General features: G+C 42.8%; 1 protein-coding gene and 1 pseudogene across 5 annotated transcripts in view; both read left to right on the top strand.

Moving 5' to 3' along the window:
- Nucleotides 1–768: 768 nt before the first annotated feature.
- Nucleotides 769–1,612, top strand: LOC308336964 (small ribosomal subunit protein uS5-like; annotated as a pseudogene). The gene has a single exon. The product of its transcript is annotated as a small ribosomal subunit protein uS5-like (transcript).
- A 9,628-nt stretch (nt 1,613–11,240) lies between these two features.
- Nucleotides 11,241–23,726, top strand: part of INTS10 (integrator complex subunit 10) — a 38,224-nt gene continuing 25,738 nt past the window's right edge. For 3 of the 4 annotated variants that reach the window (XM_080795761.1, XM_080795758.1, XM_080795760.1), the window contains exons 1-9: nt 11,293–11,437; nt 12,018–12,085; nt 13,229–13,332; nt 14,025–14,164; nt 16,154–16,235; nt 16,880–17,020; nt 17,452–17,623; nt 18,059–18,228; nt 19,283–19,416. In XM_080795761.1, coding sequence (XP_080651887.1) covers nt 11,309–11,437; nt 12,018–12,085; nt 13,229–13,332; nt 14,025–14,164; nt 16,154–16,235; nt 16,880–17,020; nt 17,452–17,623; nt 18,059–18,228; nt 19,283–19,416 — 1,140 coding nt within the window. In that variant the 5' untranslated portion in view covers nt 11,293–11,308. Of the gene's footprint in view, nt 11,438–12,017; nt 12,086–13,228; nt 13,333–14,024; nt 14,165–16,153; nt 16,236–16,879; nt 17,021–17,451; nt 17,624–18,058; nt 18,229–19,282; nt 19,417–23,726 lie in introns of all 4 variants that reach the window. The other variant, XM_080795759.1, reaches the window with a different exon arrangement.

Raw genomic sequence — 23,726 nt, 5'->3', positions numbered from 1 at the left:
TACTAGGGGTTAGGACTTCCACAGATCCATTTTTGGTGGACACAATTCAACCAATAACAGATATACAAATAATTTCTGTAGTATTTTTTTTAAGATTTTATTTATTTATCTGAGAGAGAGACAGTGAGAGAGGGCACGAGAGGGGAAAAGGTCAGAGGGAGAAGCAGACTCCTGAGGAGCTGGGATCCCGATGCAGGACTTGATCCTGGGACTCCTGGATCATGGCCTGAGCCAAAGGCAGACGCTCAACCAACTGAGCCACCTAGGTGCCCTTTCTATAGTATTTTTATTCTTGTAACTTTTCTCTTTAGTTTGAAATTATTTCCAAGTAAAACATTTTTCTAAAAGGAAAAGAAATTCCTGGGGTGCCTGGGTGGCTCAGTCAGTTAAGCAGCTCAGGTCACAATCTTGGAGTTCGGGGATCAAGCCTCATGTCAGGCTCCCTGCTCAATGGGGAGTTTGTTTCTCCTTCTCCCTCTGTCTCTCCCCCACTCATGCTCTCTAATAAATAAGTAAAATTTTAAAAAAAGAAAAATTCCTGTACAACCCAGAGAGTGAATTACAAAACCTATTCCAGGAATAGACAGAGGAATGTATCTCAAAGGAATCATAAGATTCTACCAATTCACATCCTCAAGAACCTTGGAATGGAAAATAACGGCATTGATCAGAAAGGACAAATTGTAAAATTAGGTAGGACCAAATTTATCAACATGAGTGCACTTACCAAGAATTCTAGATTCAGCTTCTTCTCCAAGAGAACACCAAATGGCAGATGACACGGGTGCTACAGGAGGGCCATGAGGGCCCGGGAGCCCTGGAAAGGGAGGCAGGGTGGTTGCCATGGAGGCTCAGGCAGTGGCAGCAGCATTGGGGCCCCACTGGAGGGAGGCCACAGAGCTCAGAGAGCGAAGGCCGTCAACGAGGAGTGGATCCCCATCACCAAGCTGGGCTGCCTGGTCACGGACATGAAGTCCCTAGAGGAGATCCAACTCTTCTCCCTGCCCATCAAGGAATCTGAGGTCATTGACTTCTTCCTGGGGGTATCCCTTAAGGATGAGGATTTGAAGATTATGCCTGTGCAAAAGCAGACCCATGCTGGCCAGTGGACCAAGGTTTAAGGCATTTGTTACCATCAGAGATTACAATGGACACGTGGGTGTGGGTGTCAAGTGCTCCAAGGAGGTAGCCACTGCCATCCATGGGGCCATCACCCTGGCCAAGCCTTGCATCCTCCCTATGCAGTGAAGCTACTGGGGGGGAAACAAGATTGACAAGCCCCACACTGTCCCATGAAAGGTAACCGGCCACTGTGGCTCTGTGCTGCCCCCAGAGGCACTGACGTTGTCTCAGCCCTGTGCCCAAGAAGCTCCTGAAGATGGCCAGTATTGACAACCACTACACCTCAGCCAGGGACACTGCCACCCTGGGCAACTTTGCCAAGGCTACTTTGGATGCCATCTCCAGGACCCACAGCTATCTCACCCTTGACCTCTGGAAAGAGACAATGTTCACCAAGTCTCCCTATCAAGAATTCACTGACCATCTTGTAAAGATCCACACCAGAGTCCCTGTGCAGAGGACACAGGCCCCAGCTGTGACCACTACATAGTTTTATACAGGAAAAATAAAGTGAACTAAAGCTTGTTGAAAAGAAAGGAGGTAGAGGAGATGGAGAAAAAGAAGGAGGAGGAGGAGGAGAATTATTCTAGATGAGGAGGAGGAGGGGAAGGGGATAGAGGAGAAGAAGAAGAAGAAGAAGAAGAAGAAGAAGAAGAAGAAGAAGAATTATTATTATTATTATTATTCTAGATTCAATATGTCCAGCAGCAAAAATCTAGGAACTATTCAAATGTGCATGTTTTTGTTTCAACGGGCCTTGCTAGAGGTTCCATACATCATTACTATCTATCATATTTGAATTCTACTGGATCTGTTGCAATAGTTTCAGATATGTCTTCCTTGCACTTTGGTCCTGAAGTGGCTGTGAGAGCACCAAATGGCTCTAAGAGTTTGTTTGCACAGCCTGATTCAGAGATGATCTAGACTGAGATGCTAAATTTTCCTAGCATACTTTGGAGAATGGGTATGATGTCTTAACGAGATGGGAATGTTAGAGTTGATTTATTATGTGCAGCCTGCTTAGCCAACCCCTACCCTACAACCCAGGATGGCTCAGAAATGCATCAATGAAGGGAGTGCCAGCAGCCAGAAAAATCTCTAGATTAACTGTTCTCTGTAGGCCAGAGAGGCTGATGGGAGATGCTGCCATAGAATTGGGTTCCCTGAACAGCAAAGGAAATTATCAACAAAATGAAAAGGCAACCTATTGAATGGGAGAAAATATTTGCAATCACATGTCTGACAAAGGGGTAATATCCAAAATATACAAAGAACACTTATATCTTAACAGCAAACAAACAATCTGACTTAAAAAGGAGCAGAGTATCTGAATAGACATTTTTCCAAAGAAGACATATGGATGACCAACAGGCACATGAGAAAGATGCTCAACACCACTAATCATCAGAGAAATGCAAATCAAAACCACAATGAGCTATCACCTTATCCCTGTTAAAATGGCTAACATCAAAAAAGTTAAGAAATAACAAGTGTTGGTGAGTATGTGGGGAAAAGGGCACTGTTGATGGGAATGTATATTGGTGCAGCAACTGTAGGAAATGGTATGGAGGTTCCTCAAAAAATCACATGTAGAACTACCAGATGCTCCGGCAATTCTACTTCTGGGTTTTTATCTGAAGAAAATGAAAACACTAATAAACACTAATTCTAAAATTATATCTGTACCCCCATGTTCATTGCAGCATTATTTATAATAGCCAAGATATGGAAACAACCTAATCATTGATAGATGAATGGATAAAGATGTGGTGTGTTTATACACACGTACACACACACACACACACACACAATGGGATACTATTCAGCCATAAAAAAAATTTTGCCATTCGTGACAACATAGATGGACCTTGAGAGAATTATGCTAAGTGAAATAAGTCAAAGAGAAATACCACATGATCTCACTTATATATGGAATCTAAAAACCAAAACAAACAAACAAACAAACTAAAATCACAAAAACCAAGCTCATAGATACAGAGAACAGACTAGTGATTGCCGGAGGGGAGGACACTGAAGGGCTTGCCAAATGGGAAAGGGGGTGAAAAGTTCCAAAATTTCAGTTATAAAATGAATAAGTCATAGGGATGTAATGTATAGAACGGTTAATAGTTAATAAAACTGTTTTGCATATTTGAAAGTTGCCGAAACAGTAATTTTAAAAGGCTTTCCCACAAGAAATAAAGTTTTTTATAACAGTGAATGGTAACTATATATATGAGTGGATGGATGTTAACTAGACTTATTGTGGTGATCATTTCACAATACATACAAATGTTGAAACACTACGTTGTATACCTAAAACTAACATAAGGTTATATGTCAGTTATACCGCAAAAATAAATAAATAAATAAAAGAATCGGGCTTCCTGATTTCAAGAGAGATAACGGGATCCCTGTGTCCTAGAGGTCAAGCGGTAACACTTGACCATTAGAGACAAAGTGGAGACAATGACCATAATAAGCCTCGGGCACAGAGTGGCAATCAGAGCATTTTGGCCCCCAGGGATCTGTGGCAGTGGTAAATCCATCACATAGTTCCCAGGAATAAGGTAGATGGAGAGCCTACTCATTCATAAAATCACAGAAAGTCTAAGCCAAGTGAGCAGAAATCTGACTTTAGTGACTATAAGTGGAAAGTACCCAATTCCCAGACTCTAGTCAGTTCACAGATCCAGGGTTCCATAACTGAGGTAGAGGCTACATCCCTTTGAAAAAGGACTTTGCAAGGGGCGCCTCGGTGGTACAGTCAATTAAGCATCCAACTCTTGATTTTGGCTCAGATGGTGATCTCCGGGTTGTGCTCTCAGGGTCAGGGGATTGAGCCCAATATCAGGCTCCAAGCTCAGCGTGGAGTCTGCTTAGGACTCTCTCTCCCTCTGCCCCTCCCCCACCACGTGTGTGTGTGCATGCACGCACTCTCTCTCTCAAATAAATAAATCTTTAAAACACACACACACACACACACACACACACACAGAAAAAGGACTTTGCCACTTAGCCACAATTTCATATCCTCCTTAAAAGGCTTCCACAGAGGACATGCAGCCATTTATCAGGATGATAGACCCTGGGGAAGAGAAAACCTGGGTTCCTCAGGGTTATCAGATAATGAATTAAGGTTGAATTAACTAATTCTGAGTTAGTTCATGACCCCTGAATAACATTAACTGCTGAAGGCCTACAGCACCACAGCGGCCTACCAATCAGGTCATAAGTGGTGTCTTGGTTCAAGGCTATCTCAAAGCATGTCCAACAAACCCCACAGGAAATGATCCTGTAATTATTTCCCCACAGACGTGCTTAGGAACTAACAGAAAGAACCTCCTAATTGGTTTCCTCATGGAGTAAGAGCCACTGTGTAGGAAAGGCAGAATGAAAGTCTCTATTACTGAAAGATGCATGGTAGGTGATTCCCATTACATCCCATTTAACTCAATTGATGGTTCATCCTTGAAAAAGCAAGATGGATCTTGGAGAATGACTATGAGTTGTCATGAACTTAATCAGGTATTGGTATTAACTTCAGCTGCTGTTCCAGATATATCTTTACTTTGTAGTAAAACAAATTAGCACAGCTACTGATACTTGGTAAACAAATACCAAGTCGAGTCGGGCCCAAAGGAGCAGAGATTCCAATAGAATTCTATGCTTGTGACATAGAGATATTGTGTGGAGCCTCTGACAAGGACTAACAGAAGAATCACAGTCCGAGCTCAAAGCAATCTCATTTGAAAAGCAGTTCCTAGGGGCACCTGAGTGGTTCCTTCGGCTCAAGTTATGATCCCAGGGTCCTGGGATTGAGCCCCACATTGGGCTCCCTGCTCAGCAGGGATCCTGCTTCTCCCTCTCCTTGTGCCTGCCACTCCCCCTGCTTGTTCTCTCTCTCTCTCTCTCAAATAAGTAAAATAAAATCTTAAAAAAAAAAAAAAAAGCAGTGTCTGGATTGCTACTGGAGCCTGGTGGACATTGACCCCTGACCTGTGGGATATCCACTGACCTGTGATCTGAGGTGCCCATCATGAACTTTCTATTATTTAGAACATCATTCATGATCCCATCATAAAATTAAGAGCGTATAGAATCATTCTTCTATTTAGTGGAAATGCAATAGATAAGAGAGAGCCTGAGCAGTTCTGAAAACCACAAGAAATTTTCATGAGTATGGCTCAGAGTCCCATGTAGATATGTCTACTGCCCTACCACCTCTCTCTGAACTCACATCTGTGGCCTCATGAGAGTACCTGGTGACACAAAGGTGTACACAGTATGCTGGCATCTGGCAGTGGGTGACCACCAAAAGACAGCCACACTCAGGGTTAGCCCTAAAACACAATAAAAGGAAATATCTCCAGCAGGTAGAACTTTGGGCAGTTTATCCAGTGGTCCACTCTGGACCTGAGGTAGGAATCTCTGCTGACATGGGAAGTCAATGACAGATTATCTGACAGATCAGGGACTTGGAAAGAGCAAAATTAGAAGATTAGTGACAAACAGATCTGGGAAAGTAGTAATGTGGACTCTCAGAATGGGTATAAAATGTAAAGGCGGTTGTATTTTGCGTAAGTGCTTCCCAGGGGACATCCACAGCAAAGAAGAATCTCACTAAATCAGGTGGAAACAAGAAGACTCAGCCTATGGATGTTGGTCAATCTCTTTCCCCAGCCACTCAGTGTTTGCTCAGTGGATCCATGGAAAAAGTGGCCATGGCAGCAGGGGAGCATGGTGAGCAGGGGAGCATGGTGAGCTCAACAGGAACTTCCCCTCACCAAGGATGATATGACTAGAGTTACCACTGAGAGCCCAAATGGCCAATGGCAGAAGCCAAGACAAGACCCCCAATACGGCACCATTTCCCTGGGGGTGGAGGCTGAGGGGAGCAGCCAGCTACCTAAGCTGCTTACTTAACAACGAACCCACTCTTCATGGAGAAGGGAGTGATTTGTCCTCATGGGAATTCATACTATTCAGATTTGCCCCCATAACATTCTGCCCGTTCCACCATTCACGCACTTACAGAACACCTTATTCATCACCACTGTATGCCATACGATACCACTTCAGGCCCAATAACTCATTCGATGGCAAAGAAATGTGGCAGAGGGAAAAGGCCCAGTGCATTCACTGGTCTTACTCTGTTCCCATCACCCAGAAGTAGGTGGCCTGACAGAATGATGGAATATGGTCTCCTGGAGGCTTAATGAGGGTGTCAACTAAACCACATCCTATGAGGTTGGGGAAGTGTGCTATTGACACAGGATATGCTCTAAACCAAGCACGGGTGGCACAAGAGAGTGGCCCCTCAGAATATACCCAATAATCCACTGGTGGAATTTTTTCGAATAGTTCCCCTTAAATCTTGTGCCCTGAGAATTTGGAAGTCCTATTCCAAAGAGAGGAGGGTAACCACTGGGGAACACAGTCAGGGTTCCACCGAATCAGAAATAAGACCATTTGGTGCTCCTTGCCCCACTGAACCAACAGGCACAAAAGAAAGGGGCTACTGTATTAGATCATTGATCCTAATTCCCAAGGGAAAATGGTTGCTGCTACACAAATGATGCAAAGGGACTACATATAGAACCCAGAGGATTTATCAGGTACCTCATAGTGCTCCCATGTCCAGTAGTAATTATTGCCTGACCTGGGTTACCTAGAAATGCCTGAGACAGGGATTTGGGAATGCTCGATTTATTGAGGGAGTGTCCTTCAAGAAAAGCCCTTAAGGGAAGGAAGCAGAATAGGGAAGGGGAAAGAGCTGAACATAGATGTGGTTTCAGACAAACTTGCCCTGAACATAAACTATGCCATAGGTTTCCTCCCTTTGAGGCAAGGGCACTACCTTGCATACCTTGTATCACTCCTTGGGAATGGCCAACTTTTGAAGGAAGCTGAAGGCATCCTCTACAGAAGGGCAGAGCTGTGGGCAGTTAGCAGCCCTTACAGCAGTAGGGGACAGGTGTGAGGACTGGGAGAGGGGAACAGTGCACGGCGTAGAGCATCTACTAGGAACAAGGGGAAGCTGCAGCAGCAGCCCCCCAAAACACATCCTCTGCTGGTAGGAATCCATAGAAACAGACGTACACTGTAGATGTGAGGATAACTGATGAGGCAGATTTTTCTGAGGAAGCCAAGCCTACAGGATTTGGAGCACAGGTGAAGATTTTGGCCTTGAACAAAGGGGACCCTCTATCCCTGAAACCAGAGGGAATGAATGAAATCTCAGGTTTAGGCAAACTGATAAGCAAAGGGTGAAAAAAATTCAAAACTCATCTAAATTTTATTAAAAGTCTACTATTAATACACGCCTGGCATACCTTAGGGGCCGAGACAGTGATAGCATGAGATCTAACGGAGCATAATGTCTGGTAAACCATCAGTTATAAAACAGTGTAAGGGCAATGACCAAGGAGGGGTGGGTCAGGGAAGTGTTATCTGAGACACGAAGAATTAATTCCCACCATGATAGCAGTAGGGAGTGTTCTGAGCAGAGCAAAAATGACAGCCTACGTGAACGCCTGGAGATGAGGGAGAACATAACACAGGGAAGATCTGAAAGAAGTTTTGGTGGTGGGGAGGGGGGTGGTGGCAGCAAAAGATAAGGCAGAGCCATGCCTACAAGTCAGGTATCAGCACAGTTGGAAACCATCAAAGGGTTTTAAAAATATGTACCTTGTGACCTGTTTGGTCTTGAACCATAAATAGGGCCATGGTTCCAAAATTGAAGGAGGTTGAGTAAGGCCTGGTGGCCTCAATCTTCTTCATTGAAGGCAAAATCATCTGCTCAAGGTGAAGAGTATGAGTGCTTGAGAAAAATGACAAAGCCTTCAAAAAAGCTGGTGAAAGAATGGGAAGTGGGAGTAGTTGAGGACCCAAATTGATAATAAGCCCTGGAATTTGGTGCAGCATCAATCTGCGCCTGTGTGTGCTAGTCACCAACAGAACTCGGCATCCTCTACATTCGCCAAACATACATTAATTGCACCTATTTCAAGCCAGCTGTATCATCTAGGAAGATGCACATAGGCTGGTTCCAGGGTCCGCAACTTGAAGAATGGTTACAGTAGTGGGATAAGGATGCACAGACCTTGAACGTGCTGCGTATCAGAGAACAGGCTCTAACATAAGCAGGAAAGAAGGAGGTCCAGGAGGAGTCAAATATACTAGAAGAATGTGGGTGTCAAGGAAATAGAAATCTGTGAAGCTAAAGTCCAGAAGAGAAATGAGGAAACTGCTGAAAAGAACCAAGTGCAGGCAAATTACAAGGTTGCATTTGTGAGTCTGAAGTTTTCGAGATGGAAATTTAAAAAGCAACATAGAGTTTAATACAAGTCACTGACCTGAGTTTAGGGACCTTCAGGCTGGATGCTGGGCATTTTGCATGGTTTAGTAGTTGTGGCAGAGAGGGGAGCCTGGGTGGCTCAGTGGGTTAAGTGTCTGCCTTCGTTGGCAGGAGTCTGCTTCTCCCTCTCATTCTCCTGTGCTCGCCCTCTAAAAAAAAAAGAAAAAGAAGAAGTTGTGGCGGAGAACGTGGGCCAGGAGCTCAGATTCTTAGGCTTTAAGATCACAGTAAAGAGGCCAGAAGGTGGTAATTCCCTTTGTGTGGCTCCACCTCCTTTCTGTACTTCCAGAAAGGAAGCGTGACAGCCAGCATGACATCCTAGCAGAAATGTCTAACTGGACACCTTTCAAAATTAAGAAGATGGCAAGAAAATCACTACAAATCTTACATGGTAATCTGGCAAAAAGCAAGAGGCAATTTCAACTGGTTGGCACCTAACCAGAGTTCCTTTATTTAGCCCCTAGATTGAAAATATTAATTTACAACTGTTATCTAAAAGAACACTAGAGAACTAAATACTTAGGGACAAGTGTACAATTTCGCTTTGGATTTTGTTTTGGTAATTCCAGACCCAAAACATAAAGTTTAAAAACCAAATCAGTCATTTTTGCCACCCCAAAATCCTTACATAACACTTTATTAAAATTAAATAATGAAAAATATTTAAGCCAGCTATCTGTTTTCATGACCTATATAAAATAAAAATTACCCTGAGCTGTTGAAAGTTCAATTTTCTACCTTCTACAAAGCCAAAAGAATTCTGTCACTGGGCAATCCTGGCCTACAAAGTGATGGCACGATTAGGCTATTGCTGTGCATAATCTATCAGGAGACATTAAACAGCCTCTTTGAAACAAGAATACTTCCTCAAGTACACAACAAATAGATCACAGAATGACTGATATTAATGCAGTGAATTTAGCTAAGATATCTTCTGGGTGACTAATGAAACAAAATCAAATTTTAAAAAATTTTGAGTAAAAGGGGTGCCTGGGTGACTCAGACAGTTAAGCATCTGCCTTTGGCCCAGGTCATGATCCCAGAGTCCCAGGACAGAGCCCCACATCGGGCTCCTTGCTTAGCTGGGAGTCTGCTTCTCCCTCTGATCCTCCCCCATATCATGCTCTCTCTCTCTCTCTCTCTCTCTCTCTCACTTTCTCCCAAATAAATAAATAAAACCCTTAAAATTTTTGAGTAAAGGGGAATATAATTAAAAGTGCTATTTTTAGAATGATATCATAAACTAAATAGCAAAATAAAAGAGCTTGGATTTGCTAGCAGTGGTGCTTTATACTGCTTCTTTATGCCTGCCCTTCTTGGTACTTAATGTCTAAAGTTAGCATACTAGGGGCACCTGAGTGGCTCAGCGGGTTAAAGCCTCTGCCTTCAGCTCAGGTCATGATCCCAGGGTTCTGGGATCGAGCCCCGCGTTGGGCACTCTGCTCCACAGGGAGCCTGCTTCCTCCTCTCTCTCTGCCTTCCTCTCTGCCTACTTGTGATCTCTGTCTGTCAAATAAATAAATTTAAAAATCTTTAAAAAATAAAAAAATTTAAAAAATAAAGTTAGCATACTAACTCACCATTAACTTGAAGATCATGTATTTATAAATTTTCACAATTAGTAAGAATATATTAGGCCTTACATATACCCATGAATAGTAATGTATATATTCATACTTATTTAAAATATAGTTTTTCATGTATATAAGTACCTAGTAATTCTATTTTTAAAACAAACCAGCTTTGAATCCTCAATCTCTTGGCTTTAAATCAAATAAATCGAAGATACCAGTGGTAAATATAACTTGCTAAAACTTTCTGTATATAGAACTTGGCTTGAAAACTAGTGAATCCACATTTTGGTACATTCTTCTTAGGTGGCAGATAAGTATTGCTACTCCGGCTCTTAAATGCAGCCTCTCCTTCACCAAAGCAGGGGGACTCTTGTTCTCCTTCTCTCAAATGGAAAACAAATCTGGAGTGTCGGTGAAAATGACACTGATTGATGGGAAGAGATCATTAAAATGGCCTATTTTCCTGTAGGCCACATGTCCATATCGTCGTAAAACCCCTGCTGGGACAGGAACAACCTTTGTCGCTCCCACTGCATGCAGCGAAGCACTTTCCACGTACTAATTACTGCAAGAGGTCAATGTTTGTTGCAGAAATCAGCAAATAAAGAAGCAACAATATAATATGGACATACTTAGAAAAGAGAACGAACGCTAGGCATTAGCACGGCCCTCTGAGCCTTGGCCCCTAATTAGGACTCAGACTTTTTCCCATAAACCCAATCCTGGGCAACGACCCAGGGACAGGTTCCTCAACTCCGGCCGGGCCGAGGGAGCTCTGCGCGCTCCTTCCCACCGCCTCCGAGGCCGCCCTCTGCTTTTTCCTCTCAAACTTCTTCCCAGCCTGGCCCGGGGTACCAGACCTCGAGGACACCCACGGACCGTCCATCTGCAGATCTCCAGAAGGACAGAAGAACCCGCAGAGGTAGCTCGGAGAGTACCGGATCCCGCGCATGCTCCCTGACTGGACGACACTCACGCTGGAGCCCGCAAGAGTGGGAATCCACTTCTCCACGTTTTGGAGGTGACCTGGAAAAGTCCGTACCCAAACACTAGGTCCTCCAAGGAGGATGGGGCCGGACGGTTACAGGGGGCTGACCGGAGGAGGCTGCTCGCAAAACACGGAACACTTTTCCGGATCGGCCAACCCCGACATGCGCAGAAGCCTCCCCCGCGGCAGCGGCGGCGGCGGCGGCGTCTCCAGAGCCGGAAGGTAAACGACCTCCGCTGCCGGCGGCCGGACGCCTCCTGGGTCATGTCGGCCCAGGGCGACTGCGAGTTCCTGGTGCAGCGAGCCCGGGAGCTGGTGCAGCAGGACCTGTGGGCAGCTAAGGCTTGGCTGATCACAGCCCGCAGCCTCTATCCCACCGACTTTAACATCCAGGTGAGGTCAGGCCCGCGCACGCGGCTGCCTCCGTGGAGGTGTGAGCGCTTCGCCGCTCCGGGGCCGCCCCGGCCGCCAGCGCTTCCCGCCTTGGGGGACGGCCGCCCCCAGTCCGGCCCACCCCGATCCCTGCCTTCCCACTTCTCTCCACCTCCCGCGCCCCGCTCTCCGACACCCCTCGCACGCCTTCTCCCCCGCGAGGCCAGCACCTTGAGACACAGCGGGCCCCGCCTGCGGTCCGGGTGGCTGGAGACGGGGGGTGTCTGCTGCTCGGTGGCCGGGACGGCGCCGCATCGCCGCTTGGAAAGGCCGTTCTCCGCTCGTTCATCATCATGGCAGCCATTTGTTAGTGCCTGCTACTTTGGAGACGTTATTCGTCCCGTCTTGGGGACCGAAGGATTGTCAGTGAGCCCGAGGGTCACACTCGTAAGCCCCGCGGCTCTGTGCCCCCGGGTGATGCTTTGCGCCCCGGCCCTCCCGGGTTAGGGGCGCTCAGTAGAGGCCAGCTGGCGCGGCGGGCGGTGAGCTAGGCGGAGCCCCGGGCGGAGGTTGTGACCCTCTGGGCCGATCTGTGTTGCAGTATGAGATGTACACCATCGAGCGGAATGCCGAGAGGACCGCCACCGCGGGGAGACTGCTGTACGACATGTGAGTGCGACCTGCGCCGCCCTGGGTCTCGCGTGAGGTTTTGTGTGTGTGTGGAAGTGGGAGCTGGGGGAGGACCTTCAAGTGCATCTGCAACTCTGGGCAATCTAAAGCTCACTTTTTTGCGTCTGGGCCTTCAGTCAACTGCTGGCATGCAGAGAAGTCTCCCAATGTTTGATTCTTGCTAAAACTTTTCTTTCCGATCATTTATTTTAGAAATAATAGTTGCAGTTCAGACAGTACTGAAGCATAGAGAATAACAAGTCAAAGTCCCTCCAGCTCAACCGGAGTTAAGTTTTGTGTGTCTGTGTGTACATGTAGGCACAGTACAATACGTATAAGTTGGTTTTGTGGGAAAGGGTTACAAAAGTGAAATCATACTACATATATCACGCTGCCGCTTGCTTTCTTCACCCTCTGTCATGGAGGGATGCCTTTAATTTTCAGTAGGTAGAGCTCTTCTTTTTCATATTTGCATAGCATTTTGTAATACTGGCGGACATTGAGGTAGTTTCCAATTATTTGAGATTATATTCAGAGTATCAGTAAGCAAATGTGTACCCGTATTTTAGTATTTTTCTATAGAGTAGATTCTTAAACATTTATTTTCACAGTCAAGGATATTATACAATACACTATCAAATTACTCTAAAAAATACTATTCCAGTTTACATTTCTACTAGCCGTGTATAAGAGTGCCCTTTTACCCACAATTTGCTAGCATTCATATTATCAGTCTGTCTATCAGATTTTAATTTTTGCCAATGTGATAGAAAGTGGAATCTTACTATTTTTTAAAAATTTGTGTTCATTGTATTACTGGTAAGACTAAATATCTTTTCAAGTGTTCTCTTTGTATTCTTTTTTTTCTTTGGGTAGGATTTTTTTTCTTGTTCATATTTAGGAGTGCTTTATATATTATGTTCATTTGTCTTTTCACTTACAAAAAACTCTAAAAACTTTTGTGATTAACCTCATTTTCCTTAGTTTTTATTTTTATATCTTTATTTTGGCTTGTTTCAGTACATCACCATATTCACTTGTAATAAAGAAAAGTGTGTATTTCTCCATATGCTAATGTTCTTTTCTTTTTGTAATACTATATAGAGTCTGACATTTTAATTTAATGCATTCATTTTAAAATAGGTTTGTGAATTTCCCAGATCAGCCGGTGGTGTGGAGAGAAATCAGCATTATTACATCAGCGTTAAGGAACGATTCACAGGATAAACAAACCCAATTTTTAAGAAGTAAGAATGGAGTGATAATGATGTATAAATTACCGTTTCTGGAGCACTCATTTATATATAGCAATTTCATAGAAAACTCAACATCTGTGGTATTGGTACCCAAAGTCTGTACAAATGGTGTCACTTGGTCCCTTGAGCATTTGCTTAGAAACCTCTAAGATCCCTTAAAGAGTGTAGATTTATCAGTTAGCCCAGGGAATCGAATATATTTTTAACAGATTTTATAGTGGTCAGAGAGCATCTGTAGATTAGGCAGATCTCCACAAAACAGGAGAGAAACTTTTAGTGATTTATGACCTTTCCCATTAACCTTCAGCCTGTGTTAGTTGTGATAGCCAATGAAAGATTTCAAATTCTGGATGAAAGAGTAGGTGATTTAGGTCATTTCAGCTTAAACAAGTGCATCCTCTTTATCTCAGCCAACAGCAAGCACTGTTGTGACCCTTCACCTACGCCATTCTTACCTTCTGGACCCAGATAAGGTCTCCAAATGATCCTGAAAGGATCATTCAGCAAACATCTGTGTCCAATACCATCTGAGCCAAAAGCCTCTTCTAGGTTGTAGGTAAAACTCAAACAGTGATTCTAAATGTAGACTTACTGTTCTATACATGAAAATGCCTTATTTCCACTGTAGCTTCAGGATTTTCTTTCCGAAAGAAATTTTTTAAAATAAAATGTGTTATGTACAGGTTTGTTTGAAACTCTCCCTGGTCGGGTCCAGTGCGAAATGTTACTAAAGGTTACGGAACAGTGCTTCAACACATTGGAACGATCAGAAATGTTGCTTCTACTTTTGAGACGCTTCCCTGAGACAGTGGTGCAGCATGGGGTATGACTTGATCCTTTCCTTTTTCTCAAGAGAAAATAAAATCGATCAACACATTCATCAGTTCGGTTAGAAGCTCTAGTGTGTATTATTCTAAAGCAGAAATTCTAAATTTCTAAATATTTAGAATATCTAAATATTCTAAAGCTGAAGAACACTACGTAAGATTGAACTTGAATCAAGGAATCTTCATCAGTAAAGCTAAAAGGATTTCAGTGTCATCAGACTTTGTAAATTTCCAGAAGTTGTCCTGTCAGTATAAGGAAACAGTGACCAAGTTAGACAGTGCTATTTATTTGCAGTCTGTAAAGTACAGTAAAGTTTTTTTAAAAATCCTGTTCCAAAGGTGGTTGGGTGGCAGTCAGTTGAGCGTCCGACTCTTGGTTTTGGCTTAGGTTGTGACCTCAGTATGGTGAGACTGAGCCCCACATCAGGCTCCCAGCTCAACATGGAGTCCTCTTGAGATTCTTTGTCTCTCCCTCTCCATCTGCGCCCGCGCCCACCCCCACCCCCCCGTGCATGCTTTCTTCTCAAATAAATAAATAAATCTTTTTTAAAAATCCTATTATATTATGGTCAACAATGTTTGAATTTAACTGAGCGCCATAGTCTGTAGTATTCACAGGCATGTTTTTCACATGCTTTTGCCTCTATTCCTTCTATCTGTAATAACTGTTGAGTCCTGTTGGCAGGCATTGGTAGGCATCTCCTTCCATACTTCCCGGACCCCTTGAGGTAGACAGTATTCCACTTCACAGATGAGGAAACTGAGTCTTAAATATGTTTCATTAACTCTGTTAATTCAAACTCTACTGTTTATTCTTATCCACACTATCTTTCAAGCTTCTGGCCCCAGTTGACATGTTCTGTACCTCCCTCGATTAGTTTCCTAGGGCTGCTGTAACAAAGTACCAGAAAACTGAGTGGCTTAAAACAACCAAAATTTATTCCCTCACAGTTCTGGAAGCTGAAAATTCCAAAAGCAAGGTGTGCGCAGAACCATGCTCCCTCTAAAGGCTCTAGGGAAAAATCCTTCCTACCTCTCCCTGGCTGCTGGTGGTCACCAGCAATCTTTGTCATTCTTCAGCTTAACAGCTACGTCATTCCAGTTTCCTCCTCTGTTGTCACATGGCTTTCTTCCCTGGATGTCTGTGTTCCTGTGTCTTCACGTGATCGTGTAAGGATTGTAGTCATTGGATTTAGGGTTTGCCCTAACCCATTGTGCCCTCTTTTTAACTCATTGCATCTACAAAGACCTTATTTTTTTTTTATAAGATAAAATATATGTAGAGTCACATTCTGAGACTCTTGAGTGGACATGAATTTTGGGAGGATGCTATTCAACCCAGTACATTCCTTGATCATTACTCAACTATTCACTTTTTGTGTTATATCATCTTTTCCATTGTTTTACCCTTACCCCATGCATGGCCAGGTGATCCCAAGGAAGATAATGCAGATGTCTGGGTGGATTTTGATAAGTCTACTTTCTACTCTGCTAGGGAATCCATGGTAGAAAGGAAAGGAAAGGTGGCCTTAAAAGTCACAGTTGTGTCCCGCCTAGCCTAGGCTGAATGACTGGCTACTCCTGACAACTCTTGAAAGTGGTAAGGTTTGTCAACATAGTACATCTCGATGTAGGGAATACAGTTAGTTTCAACATTTTGTAGAAAATATCTACCTCTCCTTTTTCATTCTAACTAGTTCCAGTGGTTCCTTTAAGTTTCTATAGACATTTTGATAGCATTTTAATTTTGCTAGTTCAGAGGAGAATAACCAAGACAAAGTAGTCAGTGGTCAGGTTAAATTGGGGTTTCCTTCTGGGCTGTGTTGCTGATGTATTTTGTTTTCTAGTCCTTAAAATGAGAATATTTGTTTCTTGGGGAAGTTTGCATATACAAACTGTTTGGTAAATTTAAAAAGCCACTCTTTATGTAATTCTGACATCTTAAACTGTAGCAGATTTAAATGATTTACTGTATTTTGAAACAGGTTGGCCTTGGGGAAGCATTATTAGAGGCTGAAACTATTGAAGAACAAGAATCTCCTGTTAACTGCTTTAGAAAATTATTTGGTAAGAAAAGTTTTATTTTGTATTAATTCCTTATGTAGGAATATGCTGAGTAAGTATCATCTCAGGGATAAGGTCATTCATGGAAAGCAAAGGAACTTTTCATATTATGAAATTTAATCCTTCTTTATTTTTTTAGTCCAAAAAGCATTTAAATAACTTCTAGGGATGCCTGGGTGACTCAGTCAGTTAAGCGTTTACCTTTGGCTCAGGTCATGATCCCAGAGTCCTGGGATCAAGTCCTGCATCGGGCTCCTTGCTCAGCAGGGAGACTGCTACCTCTGCCCCTCCCCTCTGCTTGTGGGCTCTCTCTCTCACTCGCTCTCTCTCTGGCAAATAAATAACATTTGATACCCCTGAAAGAATATATTCAAGTATGAGGCATAATAATAAACATTTGAATTGTCACCCAGTGTAAGAACTAGACCCTCAACCATAATGTAAAATCTGTTTGTGTAGTTCCTTGCTCACTCCATCCACTAGTGTCCCTGTGTACTGCAATTTTTAAATAAATGTGCCATAAATGTGGTTTTTTCCCTATATATTTTAGATACTACATTAAGTGAACTCTAAAATAAATTTCATTTCTATCAGAATTGTAGGGTAGATGACAACTGTTGTTTTTTTTTATTTTTCCTCTTCGACAGTTTGTGATGTCCTTCCTCTAATAATCAACAACCATGATGTCCGATTGCCTGCCAATTTATTATATAAGTACTTGAACAAAGCAGCTGAATTTTATATCAATTATGTCACTAGATCTACTCAAATAGAGAGTCAGCATCAAGGTAAGTGAGAATATCCTGCAGTTTTATTTATACAGATGTTAGTAAATTGCAAACTCAAAAATCCCTCATCATTGTGATTATTCTCTGGATGCGTACCAGCGTGATAGTGTTCTAAAAGGTGGTTCCTGGAAAAAAATACCACAGGTGAGAAATGAGACTTTTCTGGAATCAGTTTTATGCTTTGACTGAAACAGTCAACTTGCTGAATCATAATGTTAGTGTCCTGAGCTTCATGCACGTGCCAAAGCTCAAAGGGCATTTTTTGCTATTCCAGTGGCCGGCTGTGGGTCCTTCGACAAAACACATGATGTGTTGGGATTCTGTGCTCTTGCCTCTTGAATAGGGATTCAGACTTTGTCTTTCTCTCTCAAGTACTACATACATAGTAAATAGTAAGATTAATTGTAGGCCTCATTTTTCTCATTTCCCAGGTGCCCAAGAAGCAGCTGATTTAATGTCACCAAGCAAACGGAGCTCTCAGAAGTACATAATAGAAGGGCTGACTGAAAAATCATCCCAGATTGTGGACCCTTGGGAGAGGTTGTTTAAGATTTTAAATGTTGTTGGAATGAGATGTGAATGGCAGATGGATAAAGGAAGACGGTAAAAAATTGTTCATTTCTAGAATTGCTTAGCAAGCCTTCTGATACCGTAATCCCAGGATTTTTAAAAACAGAAACACTTTCTTAAAAAGTATATAATGTATAGATACAGTTTTCTTTGGGCAACTCTTGTAACCTTGGTATTTATGCAAAAGAAGGTGGTTTTCACTTTATTTAAAGATTCCCAATAGAAGTATGAACTTGTAAGATGCTGTTGAGCTTGAAGCACTCTTTGGCATTCAAAAGAAAGAGTAGCTACTTTGTCATGTCTGTGTCCTGAGATAGTGGTCTGATCACTGCTCTAATTCAGAGGGGGAATTACACATGCCTCCAGCCACATTTGGTAAATGTCACATTTCTACTGGGGCTTTTCTCTAGACCTTTTACTGACAAGCCCAGAGTAATTAAATAATTTTTATCATCCTTCATCTTTCAGAAGCTATGGTGATATTTTGCACAGAATGAAAGATCTCTGCAGATACATGAACAACTTTGATAATGAAGCTCATGCAAAATATAAAAACCAAGTGGTTTATTCCACTATGCTGGTCTTCTTCAAGAATGCATTCCAGTATGTCAACAGCATACAACCATCTCTGTTCCAAGGTTGGTTAAAGAATTCTAGAGTCTCCCAAAACTGGGGTGATAAAGATGATGAAAATGTTTACCTTAACATTGTTCTTGGATCGAAATCATTGTGGGGTGACACGAGTGCTTTTTTTAAGTTGTTGGTACTTTTTATGTAAGTACATTTTACTTTAAAATTTCTATATCGGGGCACCTGGGTGACTCTGTTGGTCAAGTGTCTGACTCTTGATCTCCACTCAGGTCTTAATCTCACATTTGTGAGACTGAGCCCACACTAGTGTTTGGGCTCCACACTAGACATGGAGCCCATTTGATTAATTAATTAATTAAATTTCTACATTAAAGGATATAGTGGTACTATGAAACTAAATACAGATATCCAGTGCCTCTATTTTGAAAAAGCAGATGTAGCAAAGTACTGAAGTAGATTTCACAAAGGCTTTGCAATAGACAGATTTTTTTTTTTAATTTTTTTAATAAACATAAAATGTATTTTTATCCCCAGGGGTACAGGTCTGTGAATCGGCAGGTTTACACACTTCACAGCACTCACCATAGCACATATCCTCCCCAATGTAGACAGAGATTTTTTTAAATAACATTTTTGCATTTTGCATATAAATTCTAAAAAATGTGAAAAATAGAAAGGTAAGACAATGAAATCACCTACCCATCCAATATAATACAGCTCTCATTTTTGTGTATTACCTTATAGTCTCATATATTTAGATTTTGTTTGGAATTTATAGCTATAAGGTATTACACATATAACTTCATAGTCTTGAGTTTTGGGCTGATTTTATGATTCATGATTACTATGAAAAATTTGTAGACACATAAGAAGCACTTGTAATCTGTCATTGAGAGAGAACCTTTATAAATAATCTGTTGCATATCTATATAGTCTTTTTTCCTATTCATGTATACTTGTTTGTCTACCTAACTGGGATCACTCAGAACATACTTTTTACACCTATATTTTCAAACAACAGCTAAGTAAACTTCCACCTGATACTAAGTTTTCTTTTCCTTTCCGCATTTCTAAGTGTTGGTGTTTTCCCCCCATCCGTAGGTCCTAATGCCCCAAGCCAAGTTCCACTGGTTCTTCTTGAGGATGTATCAAATGTGTATGGTGATGTAGAAATTGATCGTAACAAACATATACATAAAAAGAGGAAACTAGCTGAGGGAAGAGAAAAAACCATGGTAATCCTTTCAGATATGATTATTAACAGATTATATGTTTATGGTTTGCTGGAAATGATTGTAAAATACAGCTTTGGAGCTAAATTGATAAAGCTTAGGTCTTTTAATTACAATTACTGTGTAAATCAGCAGTTCTCAACTGGAGGTGATTTTGCCCCCTCACCCCCCAACCCAGGGACATGTGGCAATGTCTGAGGACACTTTTTGATTTCCATGGCTTGGTGGGGAGGAGTTGCTGTTGGCACCTCCCCTGTAGAGGCGAGGATGCTGTGAATAGTGCTACAAGGCACGGGACAGTCCCACCACAAAGTGTTGTCCGGCTCAAAAGGCCAATGTTGAGAAACCCTGGTATAACTTAGTCCTACCTGTTGTGACTGAATGGCATCAATTCAAGGTAAAAAGCAAAGCCAGATGAACTACACTGAACATCTAGACAGGATGCTGTGCTGAGTCCTGGCCTCAGAATGGAAAGGGTGAGGTGTTCGGCTGGGAAGTCGTTACAAGCCAAGGGGAGGCGTTGCAGAGGTTTCATGAAGGAGGTCAGCATTTGAAATCAGCCTTGAAGTATGTCGATAGAGGGTTTTGTCATTTGGAAAGGGAGGGTGGATTTTGTGAAGAGAAGACAGTCTGCACAAAGATGTGGGAGGCCAGAGAATGTGAAGACCCATTGGTCTTCTGAGGGGGCCAGGTAGCGGGTCTGGGCAGAACAGCGATTTCTAAACTTATTTTAAAGCAGAAGAACCTTTCGGTGAATGCTTTCATGGAGGCCCAGTGTGTAACAATATGACAGTGGAGGTGCTCTAGGTCAGGAGTCAGCAAACTTTTTCTGTGAAGGGCCAGGAAATAAATAGTGTAGGTTTTACAGGCCCAACAGTCCTCTGTTGCAGCTACTCAGCTCTGCTGTTAACAATACAAAACAAACAAACAAACCATAGACAATAGTAAACAAATGAGGTGGCCATGTTCCAATAAAACTTTATTTATGAAAACAGGATCTGGTCTGCAGGTCGTAGTTTGCTAACCCCTGCTCCAGGTGAAATACCGCAGGGGAGCCTAGAGTCTCACCTTCCTTCTGTCCCTTCTCCTCTCCTACCACTCCTGCAGACCCTGAGTTCCACTCACTAGACCCGGGCATGAGGAGAGATGTGCCTTAAAATCAGTTCAGTCTGATGTCTCTGTAAACTGCACTGTATGATAAAGAATGGAGCACGGAAGACAAAGCCTTTCTGAAGGCTTGTGAGGTTATTAAACCTTCTGATAAACTCATTTGTTTCCTCCCAAAGAAAAACCCACACATGCACGATTTCGGAAATCATTTCCAAGGTTGAAAGATGCTTTGAAATCCGGCCATGAGCGCTAGGTTCAGAACTCTGCTAACCAGGCTTTCCCAGATGCCCCCTGATTCATTTTTTTAAAAAGATCACTAAGGCTGCTAGGTAGCTACTCTCTCCTTCTCTCCTGACTGTCCTGGTGGGGTCACTCGTTAGCTCTCCCTTCTGGTGAGTGTGTGGTTTAACCGGGCACTTCACACTAAGACCACAGTCACCCTTCCTGCCATGTGGATAATGAGTCGTCTGTTGCTAGTTTTAACTAAAAACAGTGCCATGTCCCATATAAGTCAGTATAAATAACATGGCTTCCTCAGTCTGTTTCTCTCCGTCCTTGCCACCTGCTCCCTGTCCGAGCCACGCCAGTCTTGCATACGTCATCGGGGGTGTCCTCTTGTCCCCCTTCTTGCACTCTTGCTCCCTACCGTCTCTTCTCTACCCAGCAGCTTTAGTGATGTTTCTAAGACTTGAGTCAGACTCACTCCCCTGCTTTACCACCTCTAGTGGCTTCCCATCATGCTCAGAATGAAATCCAAGCTCTTCGCCGTGGCTTCAAACCCGTTACTGAGCAAACCTTTGTGCACCGCAGACGTGCTGGCCTCTCTGTGCACCTCCAGTGCTCTGAGCCCCTTTCTGCCCCTGGATCTCTACCCCCAAGCTGTGCCCTAAGGTTGGAGTACATCTTTCTGCCAGGCTGTGTCCTTGTCACAGCTCTCAGCCCGGACATTTCTCCCTCTGGAGCCTCCTTGAAATACCTATCCAGTTTTCTTTTCTCTTTCTGTCACTCTAATTCTGCATCACCCTTATTGTTGTCTGTTTTCTTGTTTCTTCATTGGCTGGTTTACTGTCTGCGTCTCCTGATGAGCTCTGTACAAGCTCTGTGGGGCCAAGGACACTGTCCGTCTTGTACCCTGGACATCTGGACAGTGCCTGAGCTGTAGCTGGTGAATGAGTGAATTCCCACTCTTCCCTCTCAGCCTCAGCAACCAGGCCATGACATAGCTGTTTAAACCCTCTGGCTCCCCAGTTCCTCCTGTGTCTCATCTCTCATGGGTCATCTAGCAGGCCCTGTTCTCAGACTCTGGCCCAACCTGGGTTTCCATCCGTTTTAGTTTTTACTCTATTAACTGATTTTTCCTGGTTTTCATTCTGTCCCACAGTCTGCCCCCAACCTGCTGCAAGTCCAGCCCTGTCTGTTTGAGCCATCACAGCAGAGGACATAAAGCTCAGCTTAGAGATACATCTTGTTTTACCCATGGTGTTCTGCTTCTTTTAATAACCGAACATCTGGAGATTAGGAGAATTCTCACAACAGTCGAGATGTCTGACTTCCTTAATAATTGGAATATTTGATACACTGGCCCCTGAAGCTGGCTCACAGCTGGGGCCAGATGGAGGCTGCCTACTTCAGACTTGCATACGTTCTCCACCCAGCCTGATTGCCTGGCTCGTGTGACGTGCCAGGTGGACAGGAGCTGGGGGACTGTCCTTTCCTGTGGGTCACGTGTTCTCTACCCGCCCAAACTTGGTGTACGTTCCTTGTAGTCAGGGTTCTCACTTACAGCATCCGCCCAGAACTCCAGAGTGTACTTCTGCATTTCAAAATCAATTTCTCTAAATTTTAGAAACTCTTTGGAAACTATTCTCGCATCTGAGGTCCCTTCCATAAACTCCCAACCTTGTTTTGAGGCAGGAATGTTTTCTATAAAATTGGAACAGAGAATACCCCATTCATATCAGTATATCCTATTAGATTGGCAACATGTGGCAAGGAACTGGACCCTGATGAAGTAGGATACCTAATAGGTTTTGATTGTGAAAGGGATCTGGGTATGTGTCATTACTGTGGGAGGATAAGAATAGGGCAGCTAAGTAGAGTGGGCAGGGAGGAGTCCCCAGGCATCAAGGACTAGCAGGAGAATACCAGGCTCTGAAAGTAGGGGGAGAAATTCTGGTGGGTAGTGGGAGGGAGGTGCTTATTTTTTCTGAGGTCAGCTTGAGGAATGGAGCTTTTAGCTGAAATATTTGTATATATTTTCAAATGAGTGTAGTGGGGTGAAAATCTTCAGGGAGAATTTAATTTGGGTCATTAAGTTAGTCAAATAACCTAGGTAGAATAAAAGGGTCAAGAAATTCTCAGCAAAGTAAAATTAAGTGGAGCTGTTTCACCTTGACTGTTTTTTGGCAAAACGTCTGACCAGGCTCACTGGCACTTACATGGTTGCAGTTCTCTGAGACCTCTCTTTGGCTATTTCTTGAGATGAAGAGCAAGAAAAGTAGGGCTCTTTATTGTAAAACACAGAAGGCATTACTAGGTAAGTGCAGGCAAACGTAGTTCCTGGCTGACACTGTGCAATGGGGGAGCAGAGCTAGAGAGGGTTGGCTGTGGGAGAAGGTATGTATAGGGAACAAAAGATTAGTAAGAGTCATTTCTCCGATTCTTAGGGCATTTGGGCTTTAATTTTATTCCTCTACACGATAAACTTACTTGGAAGCAAATTAAATTATTTCACATATTGAAAAAAAAACTATAAAACATATGCCGTGTAAGCTGTATCTCTGAATGTAAAACTCTAACTTGGGGTTTTTATAACAGTTATATTTTTTAAACTATTGGAAGTTTTAACTCCATAGGTTTACTTAGAAACCAACGTAAGCTTAGAATTTATTGTCAGAAAAGCATAAGCTTAGTTTTTAAGGTAAAAATTGAATGTGTGAGAGTGAAAAGATACAAAATTTATGCATTAATTTTTAGAGCCAAATTGTTAAGTTCAAAAAATTATCCTCATGATAGTATCCTTTGATATAAAATCCATACAGTAATCAGAATTGGTGATAATAAACATAATTTCCAAGTAGTTTACCCTTGAACAACATGGGGGTAGGGCACCAACCCCCCACCATCATGCACAGTCATAAATCTCTGTATAACTTTGATTCCCCTAAAACTTAACTACTAGAAGTCTGCTTTTGACCAGAAGC

The sequence above is a fragment of the Martes martes genome (genome assembly GCF_963455335.1).
Source record: "Martes martes genome assembly, chromosome: 2".
Taxonomy (NCBI): Eukaryota; Metazoa; Chordata; class Mammalia; order Carnivora; family Mustelidae; genus Martes; species Martes martes.
This window is presented reverse-complemented; position numbering and strand designations above follow the sequence as displayed.